Source organism: Prenolepis imparis, unplaced genomic scaffold, assembly GCF_030444845.1.
Source record: "Prenolepis imparis isolate NDT839.2.m4 unplaced genomic scaffold, iyPreImpa1.0 SCAF_9, whole genome shotgun sequence".
In the NCBI taxonomy this organism is placed as follows: Eukaryota; Metazoa; Arthropoda; class Insecta; order Hymenoptera; family Formicidae; genus Prenolepis; species Prenolepis imparis.
In genome coordinates this window covers 9,917,396-9,941,612 of record NW_028141167.1, presented here as the reverse complement: position 1 = coordinate 9,941,612, position 24,217 = coordinate 9,917,396, and the positions used below count along the sequence as shown (strand labels likewise).

Below are 24,217 nucleotides of genomic sequence, written 5' to 3'. Positions count from 1 at the left end.
TGTATAGCCGTTCCTCTTTGTATGATATATATATGATCATGAATGCGATTCATTTGCATATATATGTATATATATAATGTAATTTTACCACATTTTTAGCTACTTTCTTTCTCATAATCAAAACTTGGGAATTATATATAATCTCTTGCGCTATTTATATGCACACTAAAAGATAGTTTTTTAAGATCTTTTATTTAGACAAAAAAATATCTTTTTATGTGAAGACCTGGCTGAATAGACAATACGATTCTCATATGAATTTAACTTTATTGCTTCTTTCATAAAAAATATATAATCATAAATTAATCTGTAGCAGAATGTTAAATGAGATTTTCTTTCGAAAACTTCGGACTTTGCATTTTTCTATTATTGTTTGTCAACATGTGCTCCATTTCGAAATCTAAAGTATAATATATGTAATAATCTTTAAAATTACGTTTCCCGAAAGTCCTCTCCGAGGAAAATTTTATTCTTCGATGGGGGAAAACTAATCGGAAAACGCTAAAAAAAAAAAAAGGTTTCAAAATCATCGATCGAGCGAGATCCTCGGAGAGGATGACGTTTCGTAACCTAAATAAAGACACGCGAATGCGTGCAACTACGACACCCTGTATGATAACTTAATGAAGTTTTTTCGTTAATGTCCAGCGGGGGGGAGGAGGAGGACAGTTGAAATGTTCTTTATGGCGCACTCCGCTCTTGCGTATGTATATAATATATACAAGTACATCGCGAACCTAAAGAGAGATGGGTCGTGCACGCGACACTAGACATAAATCGTAGACTGCGAAGCGACCGAGCGTGCTTAGCGAACGATCGATTACACTTTTCCTGAATTCGTGCGGCGTGAAGAGGCAGAGCAGCGAAAGAGAGAGATAGAGATAGAACGCTTTGCGTACATCGGCGACTCTCCTCCGCCTCCCAAGTGTTTGGAGCGGACAACGCAGGAGTTACGTAACTGTCATCTCTCGAATAATAAGAATAATAAATGATTATTATTTTCCCCTTCGCCCCTCGAGTCTCTCATTCCTACCAAGTATCCTACATCATTTAGCCATCGATCTATCTCTGTCCCATCGAGATTATCGCCAGGCAAAATCACGTGACAAAGAGAGAGAAAGGTCGATCTCTCTCTCGTTTTCAAGGATCGCCGCCGCGAGAGTCTCGGCGGGATCTTGATTTATGTATTTTTTTCTCTTTCTTACGAGAGGATCGAGCGACGAGAGCGCGGCGATTCTGTACAAAGTATATCGGTATACAAAGAGCCGCTGTCACACAGCACACCCGAGAAGCGGGTGGCTGCTGCCACGCCGTCATCCGCGATTCCCGTCCCATTTGCAGAGAGAGGCCCCTCTCCACCTTCCTCGCGAGCGTTCACCCGTTTCTCTTCCGCTCTCCTCGTCGCGGTCACCGACGAGGATAGGCCGGCGTCGCGCGCGAGACGAAGACACCGACAGCAGGTTGACGTGCGTCGGGTCGCGTGCCGTTCGCACCTCCCCGAAGACGAGCAACAACGTGCCCTCTTCCCCCCCGTCGACCGAAAGAGAGATCGCGCGACCATCTTGCGCGACGTCCAATATCGAATATATATATTCTTTCTTCCTTTAGGCGCTCTTACGAGGATCTCGAGAGATATCGTCTACTCTATCTTCCCGCTCGCGTGCCTCTCCATGCTTATATTAACTTTGGGAAAGAGAGGAAGCAAAGTCTCTCGCAAGGACGACACGACGTATCGCGGCGGCGAAAGTGATTTGATAAAAAAAAAAAATGACGCGTGCCATACATATATACTTTCGCGATGATACCAGAAACTATGTGTATGTACACAAATATGACATAACGTTTAGAACTGGGAAATTAATATATATGAATGAATATATAGGATGCATTTTTAAAAATCACTTTCATTTTTTTGATATTCTACCTTGAAATGTATTTAATATTATTTTAACTTTTAATGTTTGTTTTTTTATGTATAAAATGAAACAGTAGAATATATTTTAATCTTTTCTTTTTCTATTTATGTATAGGTGTATGTATTAATGGTAATGAGAAGAGGGTAACGTACTACAAATTCATTGATTGTAAAAGTATTTTTCATCATCGTAGGAGAATAACCTAAAAATAGAAAAAAATACTGATTAATGAATTTATTTTTTAGCTCTATCTTGTATATTCCTGGTATAGTCCTGATGATAAATGATAAAGTTAATTTTAGCATAAAACTCATTGTCAGATATTTCTATATTGATTTTGTTGTCAATTGTAATTATCTTGATTATATTATTGTATTTATATATAACTGCAAGTTATATGATATAACAAAGATGGATATGATAACTTTCATAATATTGATAATAAAGAATTACATGTAAATATACAAATACAACACAGTTTGCTCCAAAACTTTACTATGACAGTTTTATGTTTGTATTAAAAGTTAATTTGATAAACTTAATTGTTATAATGTAATGTGTGTTTTCTATATTTATATATATAAAATCTAAATCTCACATATTCATTCTCTTCTAAAATGACAGAAAATGAGTATATTCTTTGATAACGATGACAAACAAATGGAGCACAGACATGATACAAATTACAAAACTTGAATAACGCAATAGTTTAGTAAACAAATCAAGATTAAAGACAATTTTACCCTAGTGACAAATGCATGCAGTGGAGACTCGAAAACGATAAATACTTTTTTATGACATATACTTATTACTATTTTTTATGAAACTTCTCTTGAGATTACTTTTGAAAAAAAAATAGCAAAAACAAGAATGCATTCACACGATCCGAAATTATTTCGCTATAGCCGTCTCTCCACGTTTTTCATCTTGCCGTCACTCTTGCTCCGAAATACGTAAATAAATGTCTCATTCTCGGGCGATGGTATACAACGCGATCTCTTCAAGATGGTAAATGGCGCAAGATCCAGCCGATCCAGGGTTCCAGTCCTCGGATTCGCACAATTCAGCACCGTCGAGAGCCTTCTCCTCGGTGCGCCCGTCCGATCCGTCTCTAATCGGCGCGGCGCCATGATGAAGGATGAACGGCGAACGGCGTGACGGAAACGAACGATCCGCCTCGGCAGGCTTCGGGCCGCGACGTGACGGCAGCCGCGGCGTTCCTGCTGGCCGCGCGGCGGCCAATGAGGCGCGCCGCCGCGGCGTCACGTGACCGGCTCGGCCAATGAGCTTGGCGGTCTAGGCTCACGTCCGTGGTCGCCGAGTCAGTAGTCGGGCATATTCTGACAAGCGTAGAAAAAGTCGTCAACAGCGGCCGCCATTTTACGTTAGCGAACGTTAGCCGTGACTCGTGCGGTACGGTGGATCGTTTTCCCGTGCGAATTTCTGTAGCGAGCGCGCGTTGGTCGCCCCGGTGTCGATACGCGGGTACGCGTTCGCGTCCTTGGATCGCGTACGGATGTACGGGGATAAACGTTGCGATTCCCGCTGAATCGTTCGCGCGCCCCGTGTGTCGCAGTGTGCAGAGGCGAGAGAGAAGAGGAGAGAAGAGGAGGTGGTGGAGAAGGAGGAGAAGAAGAAGAAGAAGAAGATGGTGGTGCCAGAGGGCCTCGGGAGCGACATCGTCGCCGTGAGCTAGCGCCGTGCGCGCAGCCAGTCGTTTGACGAGTCGCCTCGCGGAGAGAGCACGTATACACGTATCGTCCTCGTCCGCGATATTGTGGTGTATCTTATTATTATTAACGAGAGTTACGGGGATACGGTGCGCGCGCGATCGGTCGGAGCGAGTGTCCCGCGCGCGATCCGATCGGGGTCTTCGTGTCGCCGCGAATCGAATCGAGTATCGAGTATCGAGACGACACGAGACGACACGAGACGAGTCGGGGACGGGACGGGACGTGTCGTGTCGATATACCGAGCCGAGAGACAGTCCGCGCATCGCGCGCTCATGCCGCTCATTCATCCTCTGGCGATCGGAGCGGCATAGTCACGACTCATCGTCCAGACTCGCTCGTGGTGGTGGTCGTCGTCCTCGTCGCCGTCGTCGTCGTCGTCGTCGTCGCCAGCGACGCGGCACGGCAGCCTTCTCGTCATCGGACAGAGAGCAGCAGCAACAGAAGAAGCAGAAGAAGCAGACATTACTTGGTCGTCGTCGTCGCTGTTGTGGTGTGTGTTTCCGCGTGCGTGCGTACGGACTCCGATCGCCGGGGTTCGACGTACCCCAACCCCCTACGATGCCCAATGGTTGACCGTGCACCGCGATATGCTACACGGGGACGCTTCACGCGCCGCGGTTCCCATTGTTATTGTTATGCTCGCGAATACGATTGCGGTTCGGTGAACTTGTTACGCGGCTCCATCGGCGGTAGGGAAGAGACGGCAGCGCTACTATTATTATTGACGACGATTATTATTACGCGAGAGTTTATTATAACGGCGGCAGCAACGACAGGGTCGAGGACGGCCCCCACGACCACCACCATCTTCTAGTAAGAGAGCAAACTAACGAGTCCCTGTTGCCGAGCGCCGTTGCTCTTTTTTGACGCGCGTTGCCGTCACTGACACACAGGGCGATCGGGGGGAAGCGAGCTTCGAGGGAAAAGGAAGAGGTTAGGTTTTATTACGGAAGAAAGATAACAGGCCCGCGGGGGAGCCATGGCCGACCACCTGGTGGACGGCCCTCCGCCGAAGCGGCCGAAGCTCGATCCGTTCCAGGGGCCCTCGGATACGACGGGTAAGCCATCAATTCGAGTATAATAAAGTATCATCTCGACGCAGAATCGCGCGATTTCCTTCATCCATCCCTCTCTCTCTCTCTCTCTCTTTCTCTCTCTCTCTCTCTCTCTCTCTCTCTCTCTCTCTCTCTCTCTCTCTCTCTCTCTCTCTATCTATCTATCTATCTATCTATCTATCTATCTCTCTCTCTCTATCTCTATCTCTGTTCGCGATTTCTCTCGTCCCGCATTTTCTCCAAGTTCCTCTGCAAACCGGAAACAACCCCCCGTGTCCCGTGACTAACTTCACCCCCCGCGGAAGGCTCTTCTTCCTTTTTTTCCTTCCTCTTCTCGCGAGACGCGCGCTAACGCGCCCGCGCCTCCTCTCGCGTGTTTGCACGCAGGCGGAGAAAAAAAGATCCTCCCCTCTCTCTTCCCCTCCTGTCCTGTCGCTGTCCGACCGATCGGTGCACTCGACGGCATTTTCGCGGCACGAACGGCTGGTCCTTGTTACGTCGCGACGAGACGTCCTTCTCCTTTAATTCCTCGCTTATTATGCGTCTCTATCCAGCACCGTCTTGGACGCGCCAGCCGATTCTCGCAACCTCTAAGCAAAATTGTATATATACGATACGGCACGCGAGAAGTGACGCGCGTCGTCGAGCGTCTTCGCGCGCGTTCCTGGTCCTGCGTGTCCCCGAAGATGCTCGGCGTGCAAAGATCGGACGCGAAAGTGGTAATTCATTTCTTTTTCTTCCCCTAGTAATTTTTTCCCAAGTACATTTTTTTTCAAGCCTCAGTGAAGGGTGCATTTTTACCTGACGCTGTGAAAAGACATGACCAAACTTAAAGATACCGAATATGTCGAATTTTGTCCTCTAAACGTTTTGGATTTCTCAGCGGTCAGATAAAAATTGCCCAAACTCTGTGTAATTTTTTGTGAAACATAAAGCAAGGAAAATTCGCGCGCATCTCAATGCGATGGTGTAAAAGCAAAGATTTGACATTTTGACATTTTTCTTTTTTGTTAGTAACGATTTCAACGCGCTGCGTGCCGAATTTTGTTCAGAGATTATTTCGATGTGTGCAAATATTAAATGTTCATGTTTTAGAAGAATAAATATATGTGATTCTCTCCGTCTTACTGCACCTATCATCTTTTTCTTCTTCTTATGTTTTGAATCGCGAGTGTACTATATCAATATATATACATATATACACGGTTTTGTACAATTTTCTAGATGTATTTAGATTTAAATATAGTTGTGATCCTGTAGAAAGAGTGCATGAGTGCATGACATGTTAAAGATTATATTTTGCTGGCATGAACAATGCGCTGTAATAGATCTCTTTACTATTTTTTTTTTTTTTCTCTGAACACATTTTAATCATCTCTTAACAATTTCCAAACTTTGAAAATAATGCACATAACGCTATATACATTATATTGACTATAATTACATTTTACTCAGATATAATATGTCAAGTATCAAAATTGCTTATTGTGAGGGTACTAAGTCGCAGAAACAAAATTGCAGAAACAGTTTGCTCCTTTAGTTTTCACAATCGCAAAAAAAAAAAAAAAAAAAAAAAAAGCATAAAGTTTTGACAGCGTAAAACCAGTCGTTGACTATGAAAAACTTAGCGAAAACTGCTTCTCAAACTGTTTCTATCACTTAGATACCGTAATCCAAAGAAAAAGAAGCCTAAACAATTTTTTCTCCTTTATTCTAAATTAAACAAAAAACTGTGATATACGTAGTGGGTATGGCGCCTTTAATGATGCACCATGCTTATACGAACTACGGGGGAGGTGGCAGTAACTTGCAACAAATACAGGGCCCATCGCAACAGCTACATCTGCAACAGCATCCACTTCAACAACATTGGAACAACCATAAAAGAAGTAAATATCATTATCAAATCAAAAGCGAAAGATTAAAAACAGAATAAAAAAAACAAACATTAAATTTAGCACTGCAAAAAAATCCGTTTGTCCGTCCAATCATCTCACATAGTGATACCATACATTTTCTCGTAAAGTTACTCGTCTCAGTCTCTGGTTTTCAGTGAAATTGATACATCTTCCAGTTGCCGGTACTTTCTCAGAGAGATGCGTGGTAGTTTTGGCATATTGTCACTATGGTTCAGTAACTTTAGTCTCTATTGTCTACATTTAGAGAAGAAAATTGAAAGAAATGGATGTCACACGGTAATTTATCTTTGAAAATATGGCAGAGCGCAATAGAGCAACACAATATGTGGATATGTAAACTTATCTTACTTTGAACACGGACTGATTCACTTTACATAGCAATGGAGAAAAATTGGATTGGTGTTGTTAAAGGTACATAAGATTCAGATATAAGCCAGTTCCCCTCTTTCTCTAATGAACGTCATGAGACATTTTATGTATAATTTGAATCAAACATAACATAACATAGACATGCGACACACACGCGCGGAGCTCGTAGACTTTTGCAGAAGAATTGCAAATGAAATTGCAGGTGAAATTAAAAATGCATATACCTATGTATATACATATACATATGTGTGTGTATATATATATATATGTATATATATATATGTATATGTATATATGTATACACATACACTCTATATTTATAGCGTAAAGTTTATAATACAAGTGATAAAATAATTTAATTGCGGGGGGCCGGTCTGAAAGAGAGAGAGAGAGAAGCCTATATATCGATAAAATTTTTTACAGATATTAAAAACGTAAAATATAGAATGAAAAACTGCGTGCACAAACACATTTTTTTTATGCAAGTCTCGAAATATTTTATTTTATTTAATTTTAGGGTGAAGAAAATAGGCGCTCTGTAATACATAGCGTCAAGAATATGATTCGCTTGAACAGATATTTTCTAGAGTGACTGATTTCTTCGCATGACTCTCTTCTATAAAGTTTGGCATCAGGTAGCTTCGCTGGTTGCTTGTTTAGTTTAGCACTAATTTATTGTGCCGAAAATTTTCATTCTGCTGTAGAATAAGGCTCCTTTACGTTATGCTCATGCAGTGTATGTCTCATGTCTTATTTTTCATGTTTGTTTACATCCATGTATACAGTTTTCTGTATTTTATTTTTGTTTTCTTTTTAATATAGGATTTTTCTGCATTTGTATTCTCCTACATAATATATATGTACACCCTTTTTTTCTCCGTCAATGTATGATCAGTCGTGGATAGATAGTAAGTAAGTTTTAAGAATTTCATTTACTAAGGCTCGATTGCACCAACGTCATTTTGGTTTTAAGCGAGACTTAAATATATGTTTGTCTTTATTTATTTAGAAAGAAAGATAAAGATAGATACATATTTGAGTCTCACTTAAAGCTAAAATAATGTTGGTGCAATCGAGCCTAAGAAATGTTATATGTGTGAATATTTTTCAAAGATATTAATAGCATATTAGAAGTGTTTCTTGTAATATATTATAGAAAACAAATTAAGCGCTTTCTTTTGATATATATGTCTCTATATACATGCATGTATGTATGTACATATACATATATTTACACTAGTGTTTGTATATATGTGTATACACATATATTTGCAATAGTAATATATGTACATGTATATAGGGATACAGTACTTACATTAGGCACATAATGATATATGCAACACATATATTTAAAATATCAAAAATATATATTGATACTCTGCTAAAATTTTGATGCTAAAAGCTATGGTGACGGCGCTAAAATCTTACCTTTGTAAAATTACTAATGATTTCTTGGTATCTACGGTACTTATATCATACTCATAATATTTGAGTCTGTAAACTGGTTATTTCAGAAAACACAGTACATAATGTATTTTTGTCAAGTTTGGTCTCAACAGTTTATGAAATATTAATGTGACTGTTTTAATGTGCAGTGATGAAGTATTAAAGTAATGCGAAAGTAAAATACAAAAGATACTGTACTTTATTTGCACAAGTGTTAAGGATGTACTTTTCTGAATAGCCAGTATCCATTACCACGATAGAAACGTGATGGATATTTTTTACAGAAATGTAATTCTTAATTTTCCTTTTCGTTCATTCTCAGATTACATTACAAACACAGAAATGTTTGATCTTGAAAATGATCTTCCTGATGACTTGCTGTCGTCTGGATCTTGGGGTTCTGCGACCGAGAGCACTAAACCACCGGCAACAGGTCCTGGTCCAGGGCAGCAAAATGGTGCTCTCGACTCAGAACTCAGGCAACATGTACAGCAACAGCAACAACTCTCTCATCATCTCATCCAACAGCAGGTACGTGTTACGTTACATTTACGATATATTTAGATATTTTAATTTCGTCCATGGCACGTTATATATATTTTACAAATAATCATTGAACAGGGCAACAAGAACCTGGTGGCGAATTCCTTGGTAATGGCTGCCGGTACACTAGGCAATAAAAGTCCAAATATGCAATCGCCACCGAATGTTTCCGTCTCCAAGGGAGTAGTCGATCCGCAAATGGTCGTGAGTCTCGGTAATCTGTCGAGCAGCATAGCCAGTTCATTGGCAAATAATCAAATGTCCATCGCAAATTCGATGGGCGGTCTACAATCATCCATGAGTATGGCCGGAAGTAACCCCGCGATGTCGATGCCGGGTGGCATGAATTCCGGATTAGTGATGACTAGTACTGCTAGCGGGAACAACAATATGGGGGGAATGGCCGGGGGAAGTTTGATAGTAACCAACAGTTTGAATAAACCTTTAAATACAGTACGTTTACGACTTTATAAGGAATGTTATAATAAAAATTAAAAGCTGGTAAAAGATATTTGATTAATGAAGAATAATTTCTTGAAGGTAACCATGATGAATCCTAATACTCAAGCGATACATCATCCAAGCGGACCTCATGGAGTCACGCCGATGCAAAATGGTCCCGGCATGATAAACACGAGGGCCGTGACGATGCAGCAGCAACAACAAGCGCATATGGTCGGTCCAGCAAGAGGACAGAGTCCTCACCAGCAAGTGCATCAAGTTGGTATCGTTGGTCCCGGTCAAGGCGGTCCCAGAATGCAGGCTCCTCCTAACATGACGAGTTTACCGAACATGGGACAAATAAATGCATCGAGCCCATACAGCTACGGTATACATTATATATTTTCTCTCGTCTTATGTATAAGAAGAAGTAAACTCGATAAATAGAAATAGATTTAAAACAGAGAAAGTGAAATTTATAATATACAGGTTCTGCAAATATTGGTGAGTTAAGAGTAGTTGATAATTTCGTAGGTGTTGTCAAGCCGCAACAAAAGGCTGTGGGAACAAACATGACCGCCATGCAAGCAGCAGCAGCCGCCAACAGATTCACCGGAACGGCCGGCCCTATTGGTACTACGAACGTTGTAGGCGGTCAGGAAGGTGGAACGGCAGCACAACAGACACAACCATCCGCACCGAGTCCGGCTCAACCTCAATCGGGAGGATCGTCTGGAGGAGGACAGCCAGGTCCACAGCAAAGTGCTCAAGGACAAATGGCTCCAACCCCAACGAGTAAGTGGGAGATGATTAAGTGGAAGATTATCGAGAGCTTTATTTCATATTATCAAAGTATAGGTAATTTTTTTTTTTTTTTTTTTTTTACAATTTGTAAGTCTTTTACTGCTTGTAATAATCTTACTGAACACAACCTTCAGTCGTTTTTTTTCTGGAACTTTTAGATCCAAAATCGACGCCCGATCCAGAAAAATGTAGACTTATTCAGCAACAATTGGTTTTACTTCTACATGCGCATAAATGTCAACGTCGCGAAACTCAAGCGAACGGCGAAATGAGACAGTGTACCTTGCCGGATTGTAAGACGATGAAAAATGTTCTGAATCACATGACGAATTGCCAAGCCGGAAAGAATTGTACTGTGCCACACTGTAGTATGTCCAGACAAATAATCAGTCATTGGAAACACTGCAATCGAGGTGACTGCCCGGTCTGTTTACCGATAAAACAGGCCAATAAAAACAGGACTAATTCTGCGCAAGGTAAAGAACTCGGCATTAATTTTATGTAAAATTAATTTTTATTAATTCAGCTGGTTTTGTAATATGTTGTGATTGAAATTATGATTTGCCGAACAAAAGATGTAATAGCCTCAAAACTAAATAATGGCTAGTTACTGAGTTGTAGCCAGTCAACTACCAGAATCTGAGTGTAAATCGGTAACTGTCTACTATTTAGTTTTGAGTCTGTCATTTCTTGTTCAGCATAATCTACAACATGTGAACCAGCTGATTTTCCCAAGATTCAATTTTATGTACGATTAGTACAGGGTTTTTGAACCTATATGAAATCCTAGATGAAATAGAATCTTGGTAAAATCGACTAGTTTTCTTATAGATTGTAGTTTTTGATCTGCTGAACGAAAATATAATAGACTCAAAGCTAAATAATAGATACACAGTTACTGATTTACAGCCAATCAAATACAAAAAACTCTGCGAGTTGTTTGACTGGCTGTGTCTCAATAACTGTTATTATTTAGTTTTGAGATTATTATTACATCTTTTGTTCAGGCAGATCATAAGATATGAGAAATCCAGCTGATTTTAACCTAAATCCATTTCACATAAGATTAGTGTGCGGGGGTCTTTTTTTATAAATTTTTTTAATAAACTTTTTATAAAAATATAACATTTCTTACGCGATAGTTTATTACATTTTTTTTTATTAGCTTCTCCTGCAATTCAACCAAATAATCAGCCAAATCCGAGTCCATCCGAGATGAGAAGGGCTTATGATGCTTTAGGAATTCAATGTCCGACAACAACACCGGGACTCTTACCCGGCCAAAGTGTTGGTAGAGGCGTTAGAATACCAGCGCCTGGCATGGCGGGTCCTCCAGGTACACTGGGAAATGTTAGATTAGCAGCGCAACCTCAAACACAGAGTGAGTTTACGATATTCTACTTAGAAAATTTGTCAATTCGGTTTTTTTCAAGCGTAAAATATTCTATTAAATTTATATATATATATATATATATATATATATATATGTAAAGATATTTTATTTATTTTTTTAGATTTTCTTAAAAACATTAAATATGTGACTTGTAGTCTAGATGTGAAAAGAAATGTGCGATGGCCGTTCATGTGTGTTCCAGCTGCACCGGGACAGTCCGTAGTCGGTGCTGGGCAACAAGTGGTCGCCCCGAACGTATCTCTTCCTTTAAATTCCGATCCTAGTACGGTCGGGGTAGCCGGTAATCAGACGGTATCGACGACTGGACCTACGTCCGCTGCGGCGGCGGCCGCTGCCAATATACAACAGTCCGTCAATATGCAAACATTGTTCGGACTAACCGAATCCGGACAACCCGGTGTAATAGGTGGAGAGAATAGATTAGCTAATCTGCAGATTCCAGCCGGTCTTCAGTCTGGTCAAGTCACAGCGGCACCAGTTCAAGGAACAAAGGAGTGGCATATGTCCGTCACTCCAGATCTCAGGAATCATCTTGTTCATAAATTGTAAGGGTTTTATTACACATATTTTATTATGCATATTTTCGTTTGCAATTCGTTTTTTCTCCTGGCAAGTAATAACATAATCGTTGTCTCTTCTCTCAGGGTGCAAGCAATATTTCCAACTCCTGATCCTCAGGCCATGCTCGACAAAAGAATGCACAATTTGGTCGCTTACGCAAGAAAAGTGGAAGGCGATATGTATGAAATGGCTAATTCGCGGTCAGAGTATTATCATTTGTTGGCTGAGAAAATCTACAAGATTCAAAAAGAACTAGGTAAGTGGCGCTATTTCAATGACTTTGAAAATTTTATTAATTTTTTAAATAATTTTTAAAATCAATTTTCAACTTAAAATTATATTATTTAGTTTGTCTTTTTTAATTTGAAATATTTATATTTTGTCAATTTTTCGATAAATAGGTACAATTTTTTTCAAGTTGAATATGCCGATGTTATAAAAAATCTTTCTCGAATCAAATAGATGAGAAACGACAGAAACGGAAGGAACAGCAACAACAACAACAATTGCAAGCGCAACAACAGCAGCAGCAACCGCAGCCAGCGGGTACATCCGGTCCTGGATTAAGGCCATGCGCACCTCCAAATGTAGCAAACGTAATACCAGGGACATCAAAACCTGTCGGAACGGTACCACCTAGTCTACGAAGTCACTCACCCAGTATGAGTCAGTTGGGAACGATACCTGCAATGGCCATCCAGCATAACAGAATGCAATTTCCTCAACAACAACAGCAGGCCCAGCAGCAGCAGCAGCAGCAGGCTCAACAACAACAACAACAGCAAGTACAAGCTCAGCAGCAGATACAGCAGCAGCAGCAAGGGATCCTAGTCGGTCCTCCTGGTCCCAGTCCGAATGGACAGTCCACATCCAACGCTAATATGGTGTCGAATCCCGGACTTAGTCCATTTGGACAACCTCAAATGTCTCAAGCTAACCTCACAACCACCACTGCATCTAATAATGCAACGACTAGTCAATTCCCGACGTCTAACGGTACGGCTTCCGGTTTACCCAACAGCTCCCCTATTCAGAATCAGCATCAGTTTCCCGATCTGATGAAAGTCAGACTAGCGCAAGCTCAGGCTCAAGCGGCGCAACAACAACAACAACAACAACAGCAGCAGCAGCAGAATCAGCAGCAGCAGCCACAACCGACGAGCACTCCGAATCAGGTTGGCACTCCGGCGACAATTCCACAAACACCATCACCATTCAGCGGAATGCAACAACCGAGCGCGCAACAACAGCAACAAAATCAGCAATTTCCTACCCGGCCATTGTCAGCTTCTACACCCAATGACAACGGTATCGCTACATCAACACCGCAGACGATACCACCACCTGCATCCAGCGGACCGAGCCCAACGGGCGGCGTGCCTGTAACGACGACGACGGGTACGACAAACGGACCTCAATCGACCACCTCCACGCCGAATACGCCGCTTGTACCGTCGTTAATGACACCAAATCAAACGGTCTCGTCCGCGTCCAACCAGACGCCACCTCATTCGGGCACGACGCCGTCCCCCGCCGGTCTTGCCAGTCTTGGCAAGGGTATGACCTCGCAGGAACGCGCTGCGTTGAACACTCCGCGCAACACGTCCATGTCTTCACAGATGGCCGCTATCACGGCAGCGCTGGATCGTGACAATTCTCCCAGTCCGCCGATGAACAACAACAAGGGCAAGCTAGATTCCAAGGACGAGACGACTATAAAGATGGAAATCAAACAGGAGCCGGAGGAGTCGCAGAATCACAGGATGGACGGTGGTAAGAGCGTGAACAATGAGATTAACATAAAAACGGAGATAAAGACCGAGCCGATGGAGGAAGGTTCGAATGAAGCGACTGTGAAGGAGGAACCCATTGGCATCAAAGAAGAGAGCATGACTCCCATCTCCGATCAGGACGCGACTACCTCCGACATTAAACCCATGGTGCCGGAACCGATTCAACCGAGCGGCACATCTACCGACAAGAAGAAGTGTCTGTTCAAGCCCGACGAGTTACGCCAGGCACTGATGCCGACGTTGGAGAAACTATATCGACAAGATCCTGAATCCATACCATTCCGACAGCCCGTGGATCCTCAGGCGTTGGGTATACCGGATTATCCGACCATCGTGAAGAAACCAATGGATCTGTCGACGATTAAGAAGAAACTCGACACGGAGAAGTACAGCGATCCGTGGGAGTACGTCGATGATGTGTGGATGATGTTCGACAACGCCTGGCTCTATAATCGCAAGACTTCTCGAGTCTATCGATACTGCACTAAGGTAACGTTTATCCATTGATTTAATATCTAACAGAATATACTTTCTATAATTTATGTATTTATGTATAATTCATACTATTCTCGGTTTTTTTTTCATTAAATACAGCTCTCGGAAGTATTTGAGCAAGAGATAGATCCTGTGATGCAGGCTTTGGGATACTGCTGCGGCAGGAAATATACATTCAACCCACAGGTGCTCTGTTGTTACGGCAAGCAACTCTGCACAATACCTAGGGATGCAAAGTATTACTCGTATCATAACAGGTCAGTATGCACTATAGTATATGCATTAATTTAGGTAGAATTTACTTAATTAACGAAAAAGATAAAATGTTATTTTAAAATGCTAATAGTTAAAAATGTTGATGTTGCATATGTTATAATGTTAATATTTAAAATATATATTTTAATTTTAAATTCAAATTTAATAATATTACTAAAGTTTAATAACAGTACTTTATATTAGTTTAATTAATTCAGATATATTAAATGTGCGTGAAAAAATATATTTTAAGTATTGCATTTAATTCTAAATTTGAAATATGTGCACAATGAGAACACATTTATAGTATTTCGAGATGTCTAGTAAATTAACAACTAAGTAAAGTTTTATTAAGTAGTGATTTTATAAATCTATTTAGTACCTATTTATATAAAGAGTAGAGAGAGAGTATATATAATTGCTATATATTCCGCGTATTCATTTTGTTTGGGCATTTTTTATTCAAGTGCCTTGTCGTTGAATACGCTAGATTAAATTGGCAGGTTAAATTAACCTGCTTTTGAAAATACGTGCAAAAGCAGGTCAGTCCCCTGACCTACACTTTTTTTTAAATAAAAATTTTATACAAATTATTTATGCAATTTTTTTTATATATATACTTTTAACTTACACTTAAAAGTTTATATATGAATCGCGCATATATTTAAGGGATATGTATTCTATTGAGAGTCATAATTGTAGCATTTAAAGCAAAAACTATGAGGAAAATTACTGTATTATGTCATATCTTATTGATTTCTGGGTGTTTTACATAGCCTTTCGGTATATGCGATTAAAAATTTAAAAAAATGACGTTTAGATACGCGTCTAACATTGGCACTGTTCTCTTCTTTGTATGTTACCTTCGCCCATGGGCTGCGCACGCGCACATAAATCCTTGTTTGCCGCTTTCTTCTTGTGTTGCCTGCGCCCTTGCTTCTTTTCGACTCTACTGCTGCGAAAAAATTGATACTTGGAAAATGCTAATTGAAAAAAAAAAAAAAAAAAAAAAAACGAACGATTCTTTGAAACGAAACTGAAATCGAAAAATGAAAACAATTGGCGATACCATTGCATGCATGTGTAATTGCGAAAAATCGAATATATACATATAAACACTTGCCGAAATTGGATACACCGAGTAAATTGGTCGTCGTTCATCGTTGTTCATGTGATAAAACGCACGCATGATGCCGATATAATAGCAGTCTAAAGGGAATTGGTCTTCTTTCCGACAGATACACCTTCTGTCAGAAATGTTTCAACGACATTCCTGGTGACACAGTGACGTTGGGAGACGATCCAACGCAACCTCAAACGTAAGTGTACAAAAAGATGAATGAATGTATTCTGTGTAATGTGTTATTCCAATTCATATGGCATTTTTATCTTCTTCTTTGACAGTGCCATCAAGAAGGAACAGTTCCAGGAGATGAAGAATGATCATTTAGAATTGGAACCTTTTGTGACCTGCACAGACTGTGGTAGGAGGGTACACCAAATTTGTGTACTCCATATGGAAACGATCTGGCCGTTAGGGTAAATAACGATAATAATACTTCAATTTCTTATTGAATAAGAATTGGAAGAATTAAAAAATTTACAAAACGAAGCTCTAACGCTCTGGGATTAGCGATAAGAAATTTAAATTTCGCAATTAGATCAAATTTATTCACATATTTATTATTCGTATTTTAATTCTAAAAAAAGTACAAATACTGCAAAGTATTTCGCACATTACTTAGAAAAGTTATTCTTTCCCTTTCACACAGGTTTACTTGTGATAATTGCTTAAAGAAGAAGGGACAGAAACGCAAAGAGAATAAGTTCAATGCTAAAAGATTGCCTGTAACGAAGCTCGGCACGTATATAGAGACGCGCGTGAATAATTTTCTGAAGAAGAAGGAAGCGGGTGCCGGCGAAGTCGCGATCAGAGTGGTCGCATCCAGCGACAAGGTGGTTGAGGTCAAGCCCGGTATGCGAAGTAGATTTGTCGAAAATGGCGACATGCCTGGCGAATTCCCTTATCGTGCGAAAGCGTTATTTGCATTCGAGGAGGTCGACGGCACAGACGTATGTTTTTTCGGTATGCACGTGCAAGAGTACGGAAGCGAATGCACGCCACCGAATACGAGACGGGTTTACATCGCTTATCTAGATTCTGTCCACTTCTTCCGGCCTAGACAATTTCGTACGGCTGTATATCACGAGATTCTTCTTGGGTATCTCGACTATGCAAAGCAGCTTGGGTAAGTTTGACAAAACAATTATATTAACTAGATATAATATACAATACTTTGTATCAGTACGATTGTAACGTTTTAATATCTTTAAATATGATTTTATATTTAAAAAATATGATGGGGCGTTTTTGCAGATACACTATGGCTCACATTTGGGCGTGTCCACCTTCCGAAGGGGACGATTACATCTTTCACTGCCATCCTGCAGAACAGAAAATACCAAAGCCTAAAAGATTACAAGAGTGGTATAAGAAAATGTTGGACAAGGGAATGGTCGAAAGAATCGTACTTGACTATAAGGTTGGTTAAAAAACGTATTTTTATTTTTTTATTTTATTTTTCAAGATATAGTCTCTGTGTTGCCAATAAGTGTCGCAGTATCATATTGGAGTCAAATGAGACTTAAATAAATGTCTACTGGATAAGCTAATGTTCTTGTTATTTAGAACAACGAACATAGGATTTGTAGACGACATTTTTTCTCCCAAATATTTTTTATTATTTATGCGCGTTGAGAGAAAGATATACAAATGAAATTTTTGTATGCAGGACATTTTGAAACAAGCCATGGAAGACAGACTTTCGTCCGCGGCGGATTTGCCATACTTTGAAGGTGACTTTTGGCCGAATGTGCTGGAAGAAAGTATTAAAGAATTGGATCAAGAAGAAGAAGAAAAGCGCAAGCAGGCTGAAGCGGCCGAAGCGGCTGCTGCTGCGGCAAACGCAGTAAGTTGTGGATGATAAATTTTTCGTTATTTATTTTCTCTACTAATTAGCATGTAATAACTATTTTTCTCGTCTTATATATTTTTCTTATATATTTTGCCGTTTTATTTCTTTTTTAGATATTTTCACTGTCTGAAGATTCGGAAACTCCGGACGGTAAGAAGAAAGGTCAGAAGAAAGCGAAGAAATCCAATAAATCCAAAGCGAATCAAAGGAAAAATAGCAAGAAATCGAATACGCCTCAGACTGGCAATGATCTTTCCGCAAAAATCTTTGCAACCATGGAAAAGCACAAGGAAGTATTCTTTGTAATAAGGTTGCACAGTGCTCAAAGCGCGGCTAGTTTAGCAGTAAGTTTGTTTTTATTATACTTTATGATCAAAAGTTTGTTACATGTGATTATTAATTTTTTATTTAAATATTTTTAGCCGATCCAAGATCCCGATCCCGTTATCAATTGCGATTTGATGGACGGTCGTGATGCGTTTTTGACAATGGCGAGAGAGAGGCATTATGAATTTTCATCACTGAGAAGAGCAAAGTTTAGTTCCATGTCCATGTTGTATGAATTGCATAATCAAGGCCAAGACAAGTTCGTTTACACTTGTAATAACTGCAAGAGTCATGTGGAGACCAGATACCATTGTACAGTTTGTGATGTACGTAGTAGATTATATATACTTTGAAAAAAATAATTTTACTTTTATTTAAATTTTCATATGTTTACTATAATTTTATTTAATTATAGGATTTCGATTTATGTGTGAGTTGTAAAGATAAAGATGGTCATCCGCATCCCATGGAGAAACTTGGCTTTGATTTGGATGACGGATCATCGCCGGCCGATGCTAAACAAACAAATCCACAAGTAATTTACGAGCTTATTCTACAAATATGTTATTATTACAATAAATCTGTTACATTCATACATTCATTCATTTTCTCTTTTTCATAATTTAGGAAGCCCGGAAATTGTCGATACAGAGGTGCATTCAATCATTGGTGCATGCCTGCCAATGCAGAGATGCCAATTGCCGTCTCCCGAGTTGTTGTAAGATGAAGAGAGTGGTGATGCACACGAAAAACTGCAAGAGAAAGACGAACGGTGGCTGTCCGATTTGCAAGCAACTGATCGCGCTATGTTGTTATCACGCGAAACACTGCCAAGAGACCAAGTGTCTTGTTCCATTCTGCTCCAACATTAAACACAAGATAAAGCAGCAGCAGCTACAACAACGATTACAACAGGCGCAACTACTCAGGTTAGTAGAGCATCTTCGTACATTATGACTCTAATGTGATATTACGATATTTTTAATAATTCATATCAACTGAAAAACAACTAATAACCTCAGTAAATTTTAAATAAAATGGAATTAATCTTTTAGTATCTTTAAATATATTTATCAAGCTTTTATTTATTGGAAATTTTCATATTAATGTATATATCGCATAAAAAAACTTTTTATGTAGGAGACGAATAACTGTGATGACAAGTACGAGACCGAGTGTACCTGTGGGGATGCAGGCCACTCAGCAAACTTCAAACGTCGCTATGGCGACCGGAGTTGCAATGAAGCCCGGCGTCAGCACTTCGAATCTACCGTCGCCACATCAGCAAGGCATTGGACTGAAGCCTGCCGGGCAGACACCTCCTGCTCATGTGTTACAAGTAGTGAAACAGGTGCAGGAGGAAGCTGCGAGGCAACAAGCACCGCACGTCGGATACGGCAAAGTGACACCAAGTGGTGGTGTTGGCGTCGGCGTCGGCGTTGGCGTCGGCGTCGGCGTCGGCGTCGGCGTTGGTGTCGGTGTCGGCGTCGGCGTCGGTGTCGGCGGTCAAACGGGCGGCGTAATGCCGCCACCGCAAATGCAACGGCCATTACCGGTCCAGATGCCGAATCCTGGCACGCATCTCATTCCGATGGATCAATGGACGGCAAGGTATATATTATATTCATTTATGTTATTTTTTTCATATACCATTGATTTTTTTTTTTTTTTATTACTTATTATTAAGTTTGTAATTAATACATTAATAAATTATTGAGTTTGACTAATAGGTTCTGTCAAATAAAGAATGTATCTTTCAACCGTCGCGCATGTTCTCTTCTTAGCAGGTATCAGTCGAACACGGTGATGCAACAAAATCCCAACTTGGCGCGACAGCAGACGCCACAGCAGCTGATGCAACAGCAGCAGTCGCATCAGGCCCAACCAGGTATGGGAATGAGTGCACAAATGCCGCGGCAACCGAGTGTGATCGGAGGTCAGGTTGGTCCGCAGACGACCAATATGCAGAAGCATGCACTGCAACAGCTGATGCAGACCCTCAGAAGTCCGCATACCCCCGAACAACAGAACCAAATACTCCAAATACTCAAAAGTAATCCGCCGTTGATGGCTGCGTTTATCAAGCAACGGGTAACTCTATTTTTTTTTTTTTTAAATAAATATTTCTATATTATAATGTGCACATATTTTATACTGCTATTATATTATCTTTTTAATAATATTATTTAATCTTCTTGAATAAAAAGGCGCTTGTTTCGCATCAGCAACAACCGGGTCAACATGGTGGGGGAGTCGGCGGTCCAATGGGGCCTAATCAACCTCAACAACAACCTGGTTTGCAGCATATGATGTCTCAACAGCAGCAGCCGCAGCCACAACAACAGCAGCAGCAACCGCAGCAGCAACAACAGCAGCAGCAAGGCAGGCTGCAGATACAGGCAATGCTGACGCAACAGGCGCAACAACAACAACAGCCGGTGCAGCAGCAGCAGGCGCAATGGTACAAGCAGCAGATGATGTTGCAGCAGCAGAGGCAACAACAACAACAACAGGCGGTCCAACAGCAGCAGCAGCAGCAGCAACAACAACAGCAGCAGCAGCAGCAGCAGCAGCAGCAACAACAACAGCCATTTACTCAACCACCAGCGCCGCCGTACGGTCAACAACGACCCATACGGCCGCTTCTTGGTAATCACTCGATCCCTCGTAATTACTTAGAGAACGGGGAGGCTGCATTACGCAACGTCTTTTCTCGACACCAACACTTGCCCAACTTCCCAGGTTATGGCGGTTTCAACGAACAAGGCTATGGTCAGCCGGGTCTGAAACCCACTCCGCCGCCTGCGCCCTCGCCGCAAGGCGTCATGGGGCCGCCGGGGATCTCCGTGCAGCAACAGCTGATGCAATCAGTCCGTTCGCCACCGCCTATCCGTTCTCCACAACCCAACCCTTCGCCGCGACCTGTTCCTTCTCCTCGTAATCAGCCAGTACCGTCGCCGCGATCGGGTCCCGTGCCGTCGCCGCATCACCATCCACCTCATGGCACGCCTACGCATTCGCCGGCACATGAACTCGGTGGCGGTCCTAGCGAGATGATGCTCTCGCAGTTGAGCGGTGGACCTGGTGCGCCTACCGGCCATCCCGCCGCTATGCCTCATCATCCCTCGCCGGCACCGGCGCCCACGAACGGTGGCGCAGACGTCAATGAGGTGACACCGATGACGCCGCAGGACCAACTCTCCAAGTTCGTCGAGGGCTTGTAGTGACTGTTACGGACGATCACATCGGTCGATTATGTAAGTGATTCCTTTAACTCTCCGCCGGCGGGGTCCGGGTCATTCGTGACCCATATCTTGATACTGTTTTATAAAGTTTATATATAATAATTGAAGCAAATATTTCGTGCGTATAGAATAACGCAACATAACTATTATTTATTTTTTTATTTATAATTAAAGTATTTTCTTTTTTATGCTTCAATCATATATAAATAATATAGCATTTTTTTTTTTTTTTTTTTTTAAGAAACAATTTAAACGTATAACATTAAAATTCAATATAAAATTTTATTCCGAAAAATATGTACAAAAGAATTTTCGCTAAGGGTCAAAATTGACTCATGATCCGCCGTGCGCGCGATTGTTAGAGAATTAAAAGGAGATGGCGGCGGAGTTTGGACGACTGCGATCGTCTACATCGCATGATTTATAAATAATACGAAACGTTTGGTAAATGATGAGGTCGCTAGATAATTAATTCTGATGCTGTTTTGTGCGCATACAGATAGAGACTGAGAAAGAGATAGTCTGTGCGTTGCGTCGAGTTTTCGTTGAGTGATCGAGCCACGTGTTTCGGCTTGGAATCCTCAGGACCGGAGAGAGCGAATTCCGATTTTGCGACCCTTGACTTCTGCTACGAGAGATTCGGCTCGGGTCGCGCGCGCAAGTATATCTTCTCTTTCGATCTTCTACGTTACGCGAGATATCGAGAGAAAAGAGAGACAACGCGACGTTGGTGCTTTTCAATATTACTCGGCCTGGCTCAGATAGACTCAAAATTGTTTTCGTCCTTGGTCAAGAAGGAAAGAGATAGAAAAATCGGTAAAACGATTATGTGGAACGAAAGACTAAAGCGAAACTATCGAGAGACTATTATTACGTATTTCCCCCTTCGTACCATCCGGAACCCCTTCGATACTATCACTCTTCCACGCTACTGCTCGTGCAGGATGAGTGAAATCGTACAAATATATATATATATACATGCATACATATATATATACATATATATATGTTGTGTATATTTAACGTTAATTAATTAATAATTAATAGTTCAAATACTATTAGATCATAATTAGTACGGTATAATTATATGCTAATTATTCTATAAATCGTATGTAAGTAATATATTCGTTTAAGGAAGGAAAATTTGTTATTAAGAGGATATCTAACTTAAGCGCCGCCGAAAAGGTTGTATCTTAGCGCCGTGAAATTTTATGAAAATTAGCAGAGAATCCACATTTTCTCGAGTGCTGACTAAATCGTTAGTCGTATTGAATGACGGCGATTCTCTGGATAGGATGTCGTTGCTCCTGTCTAGAGAATCAGCAATGACGAATTAATGCTGATGCAACCAAAAAATAGAAATTCACAACGGGCTGCTAGTGTGCGCAGGAGGGTTTATATAAAAACGCGTTAATTTTGATGAAGGAAAGGAGAATGAAGTCTTTTCCAGTTGAGGGTCTACAAGCATGTGTACAGTTCAATCAAAATGTAACTATGAATGCGTATTCGATATCGGGCCCTCAAATGTGAAAACCATGTAAATATTAGGTTATTATTACGATAACGACATTATTAATTTACCTGCCGAGTATCGATTAATTATTATTAATATTATTATATTATTATAATATATTATTATTATTATTATTAATATTAGTCTATTACTATGATCAATTCGTATATACATATATAGATATATTGTAATATTTGCATAGAATGAGAGAGGAATTCACACACGCGTTATTACTATACACACGGGTTGGCAAATGATCCGCGTACAAAACACACCGAACCACATTACATGACTATGCCAGTGTTGTATCATAGCAAAGAGTTCTAAGTGTAAGTTCCTCCTCTCTCCAAAAATCCGCGCACCCTCTTCCCCTTTTCATTTTTTTCTTTGCCACAACTATTTAAAATGACTTAAAATAATAAACGGGAATGCGTGAGCATATGTGGTTCAAAAGATCCGTGCCCTCGGATATTTTTGAAGTACATAATTTGTATATGTAGCTATCGTGTAAAATTAAGCCAAGTGATGATTAAAAAACAAAAACGTAATCGGAAGCAAGGAAAGATTACTACACATATGCACACACACATAAAACATATACACCGGCATAAAGTGAAGCTAAAATAATGTAAAAGAACAAAATTTATATAGCGATTGTGAGAACGATTGCGTTTTTCGAGACACAATTTCGCGAGCTAATTATAAATAAAAGAAATGTCATCGATAATCAAGCTCTAACCGAAAAATGCATGTACACACACACACACACACACATATGCGTGCGCACATCTTTACATACATATACGTTCGAATAAATTGTACATCGATGCGCTACGAATTCTCGTTTGAACTCTCAGCAGCTTCTTTGATCGTGTTTCTCTTTAAATTTAATTCTCACGAAACAAGATTAGAAAAAAAAGGAAATACGATCAAACTCGTTGGAACTTGATTAAGGTCAGCGGTCGACCTTGATTGGGTGTATCAATTTTTTCACGTATCGTTACACATGCAATCGAATCCTCTAAAATTCATTGAATGCCTGATGTCAATGTCGATCGTCCATCCGTCTTACCGCATTTTGTGAACGTTGATATTTCGCAGATTGCAACGCACATTGCGACACGATTCTTGCTTTTCGTTTCTGAGTATCGAGAAATCTTGATGAAGCGGTAAAAAAAGCTCGGGGCACATTCCTTCTTTTAGATTACGTTTCGTAGAAAGAGAGAGAGTGAGAGAGAAAAGCGCGCGTTTATATATATATATCATTTTGACGTTTTGCTTCTGTAAAACAAAGAAACGAGTTTCCTCCAGGATTCACAAGTTTGCTCCTTTTTCTCCTTTATTAATTGGACTCGCTTATTGTTATTTATTGGCTCGAGCTGCTAAGATCTCCAAGGTTCGAACGAAATCGTG

General features: G+C 40.6%; 1 protein-coding gene across 7 annotated transcripts; it reads left to right on the top strand.

The window, feature by feature from the left end:
• The first annotated feature begins 4,567 nt into the window (after positions 1–4,567).
• Positions 4,568–23,305, top strand: LOC145940818 (histone lysine acetyltransferase CREBBP). 7 transcript variants are annotated; one of them, XM_083046410.1, is made up of 25 exons: positions 4,568–4,707; positions 6,450–6,593; positions 8,761–8,969; positions 9,060–9,434; positions 9,522–9,810; positions 9,957–10,217; positions 10,385–10,702; positions 11,392–11,607; positions 11,822–12,185; positions 12,285–12,457; positions 12,664–14,483; positions 14,589–14,746; positions 15,950–16,063; positions 16,149–16,283; positions 16,517–16,993; positions 17,122–17,287; positions 17,537–17,713; positions 17,833–18,063; positions 18,142–18,372; positions 18,462–18,581; positions 18,674–18,975; positions 19,187–19,657; positions 19,831–20,137; positions 20,254–20,695; positions 20,789–23,305. In XM_083046410.1, exons 1-25 carry the CDS (start codon positions 4,629–4,631, stop codon positions 21,268–21,270), a joined length of 8,061 nt encoding a protein of 2,686 aa, XP_082902536.1. In that variant the 5' UTR covers positions 4,568–4,628; the 3' UTR covers positions 21,271–23,305. The 7 variants fall into 7 exon arrangements, with proteins under 7 accessions (XP_082902536.1, XP_082902535.1, XP_082902533.1 ...); XM_083046409.1 differs by having other exon boundaries at positions 15,983–16,063; positions 20,254–23,305; XM_083046407.1 differs by having other exon boundaries at positions 19,834–20,137; positions 20,254–23,305.
• The last annotated feature ends 912 nt before the right edge of the window (positions 23,306–24,217 follow it).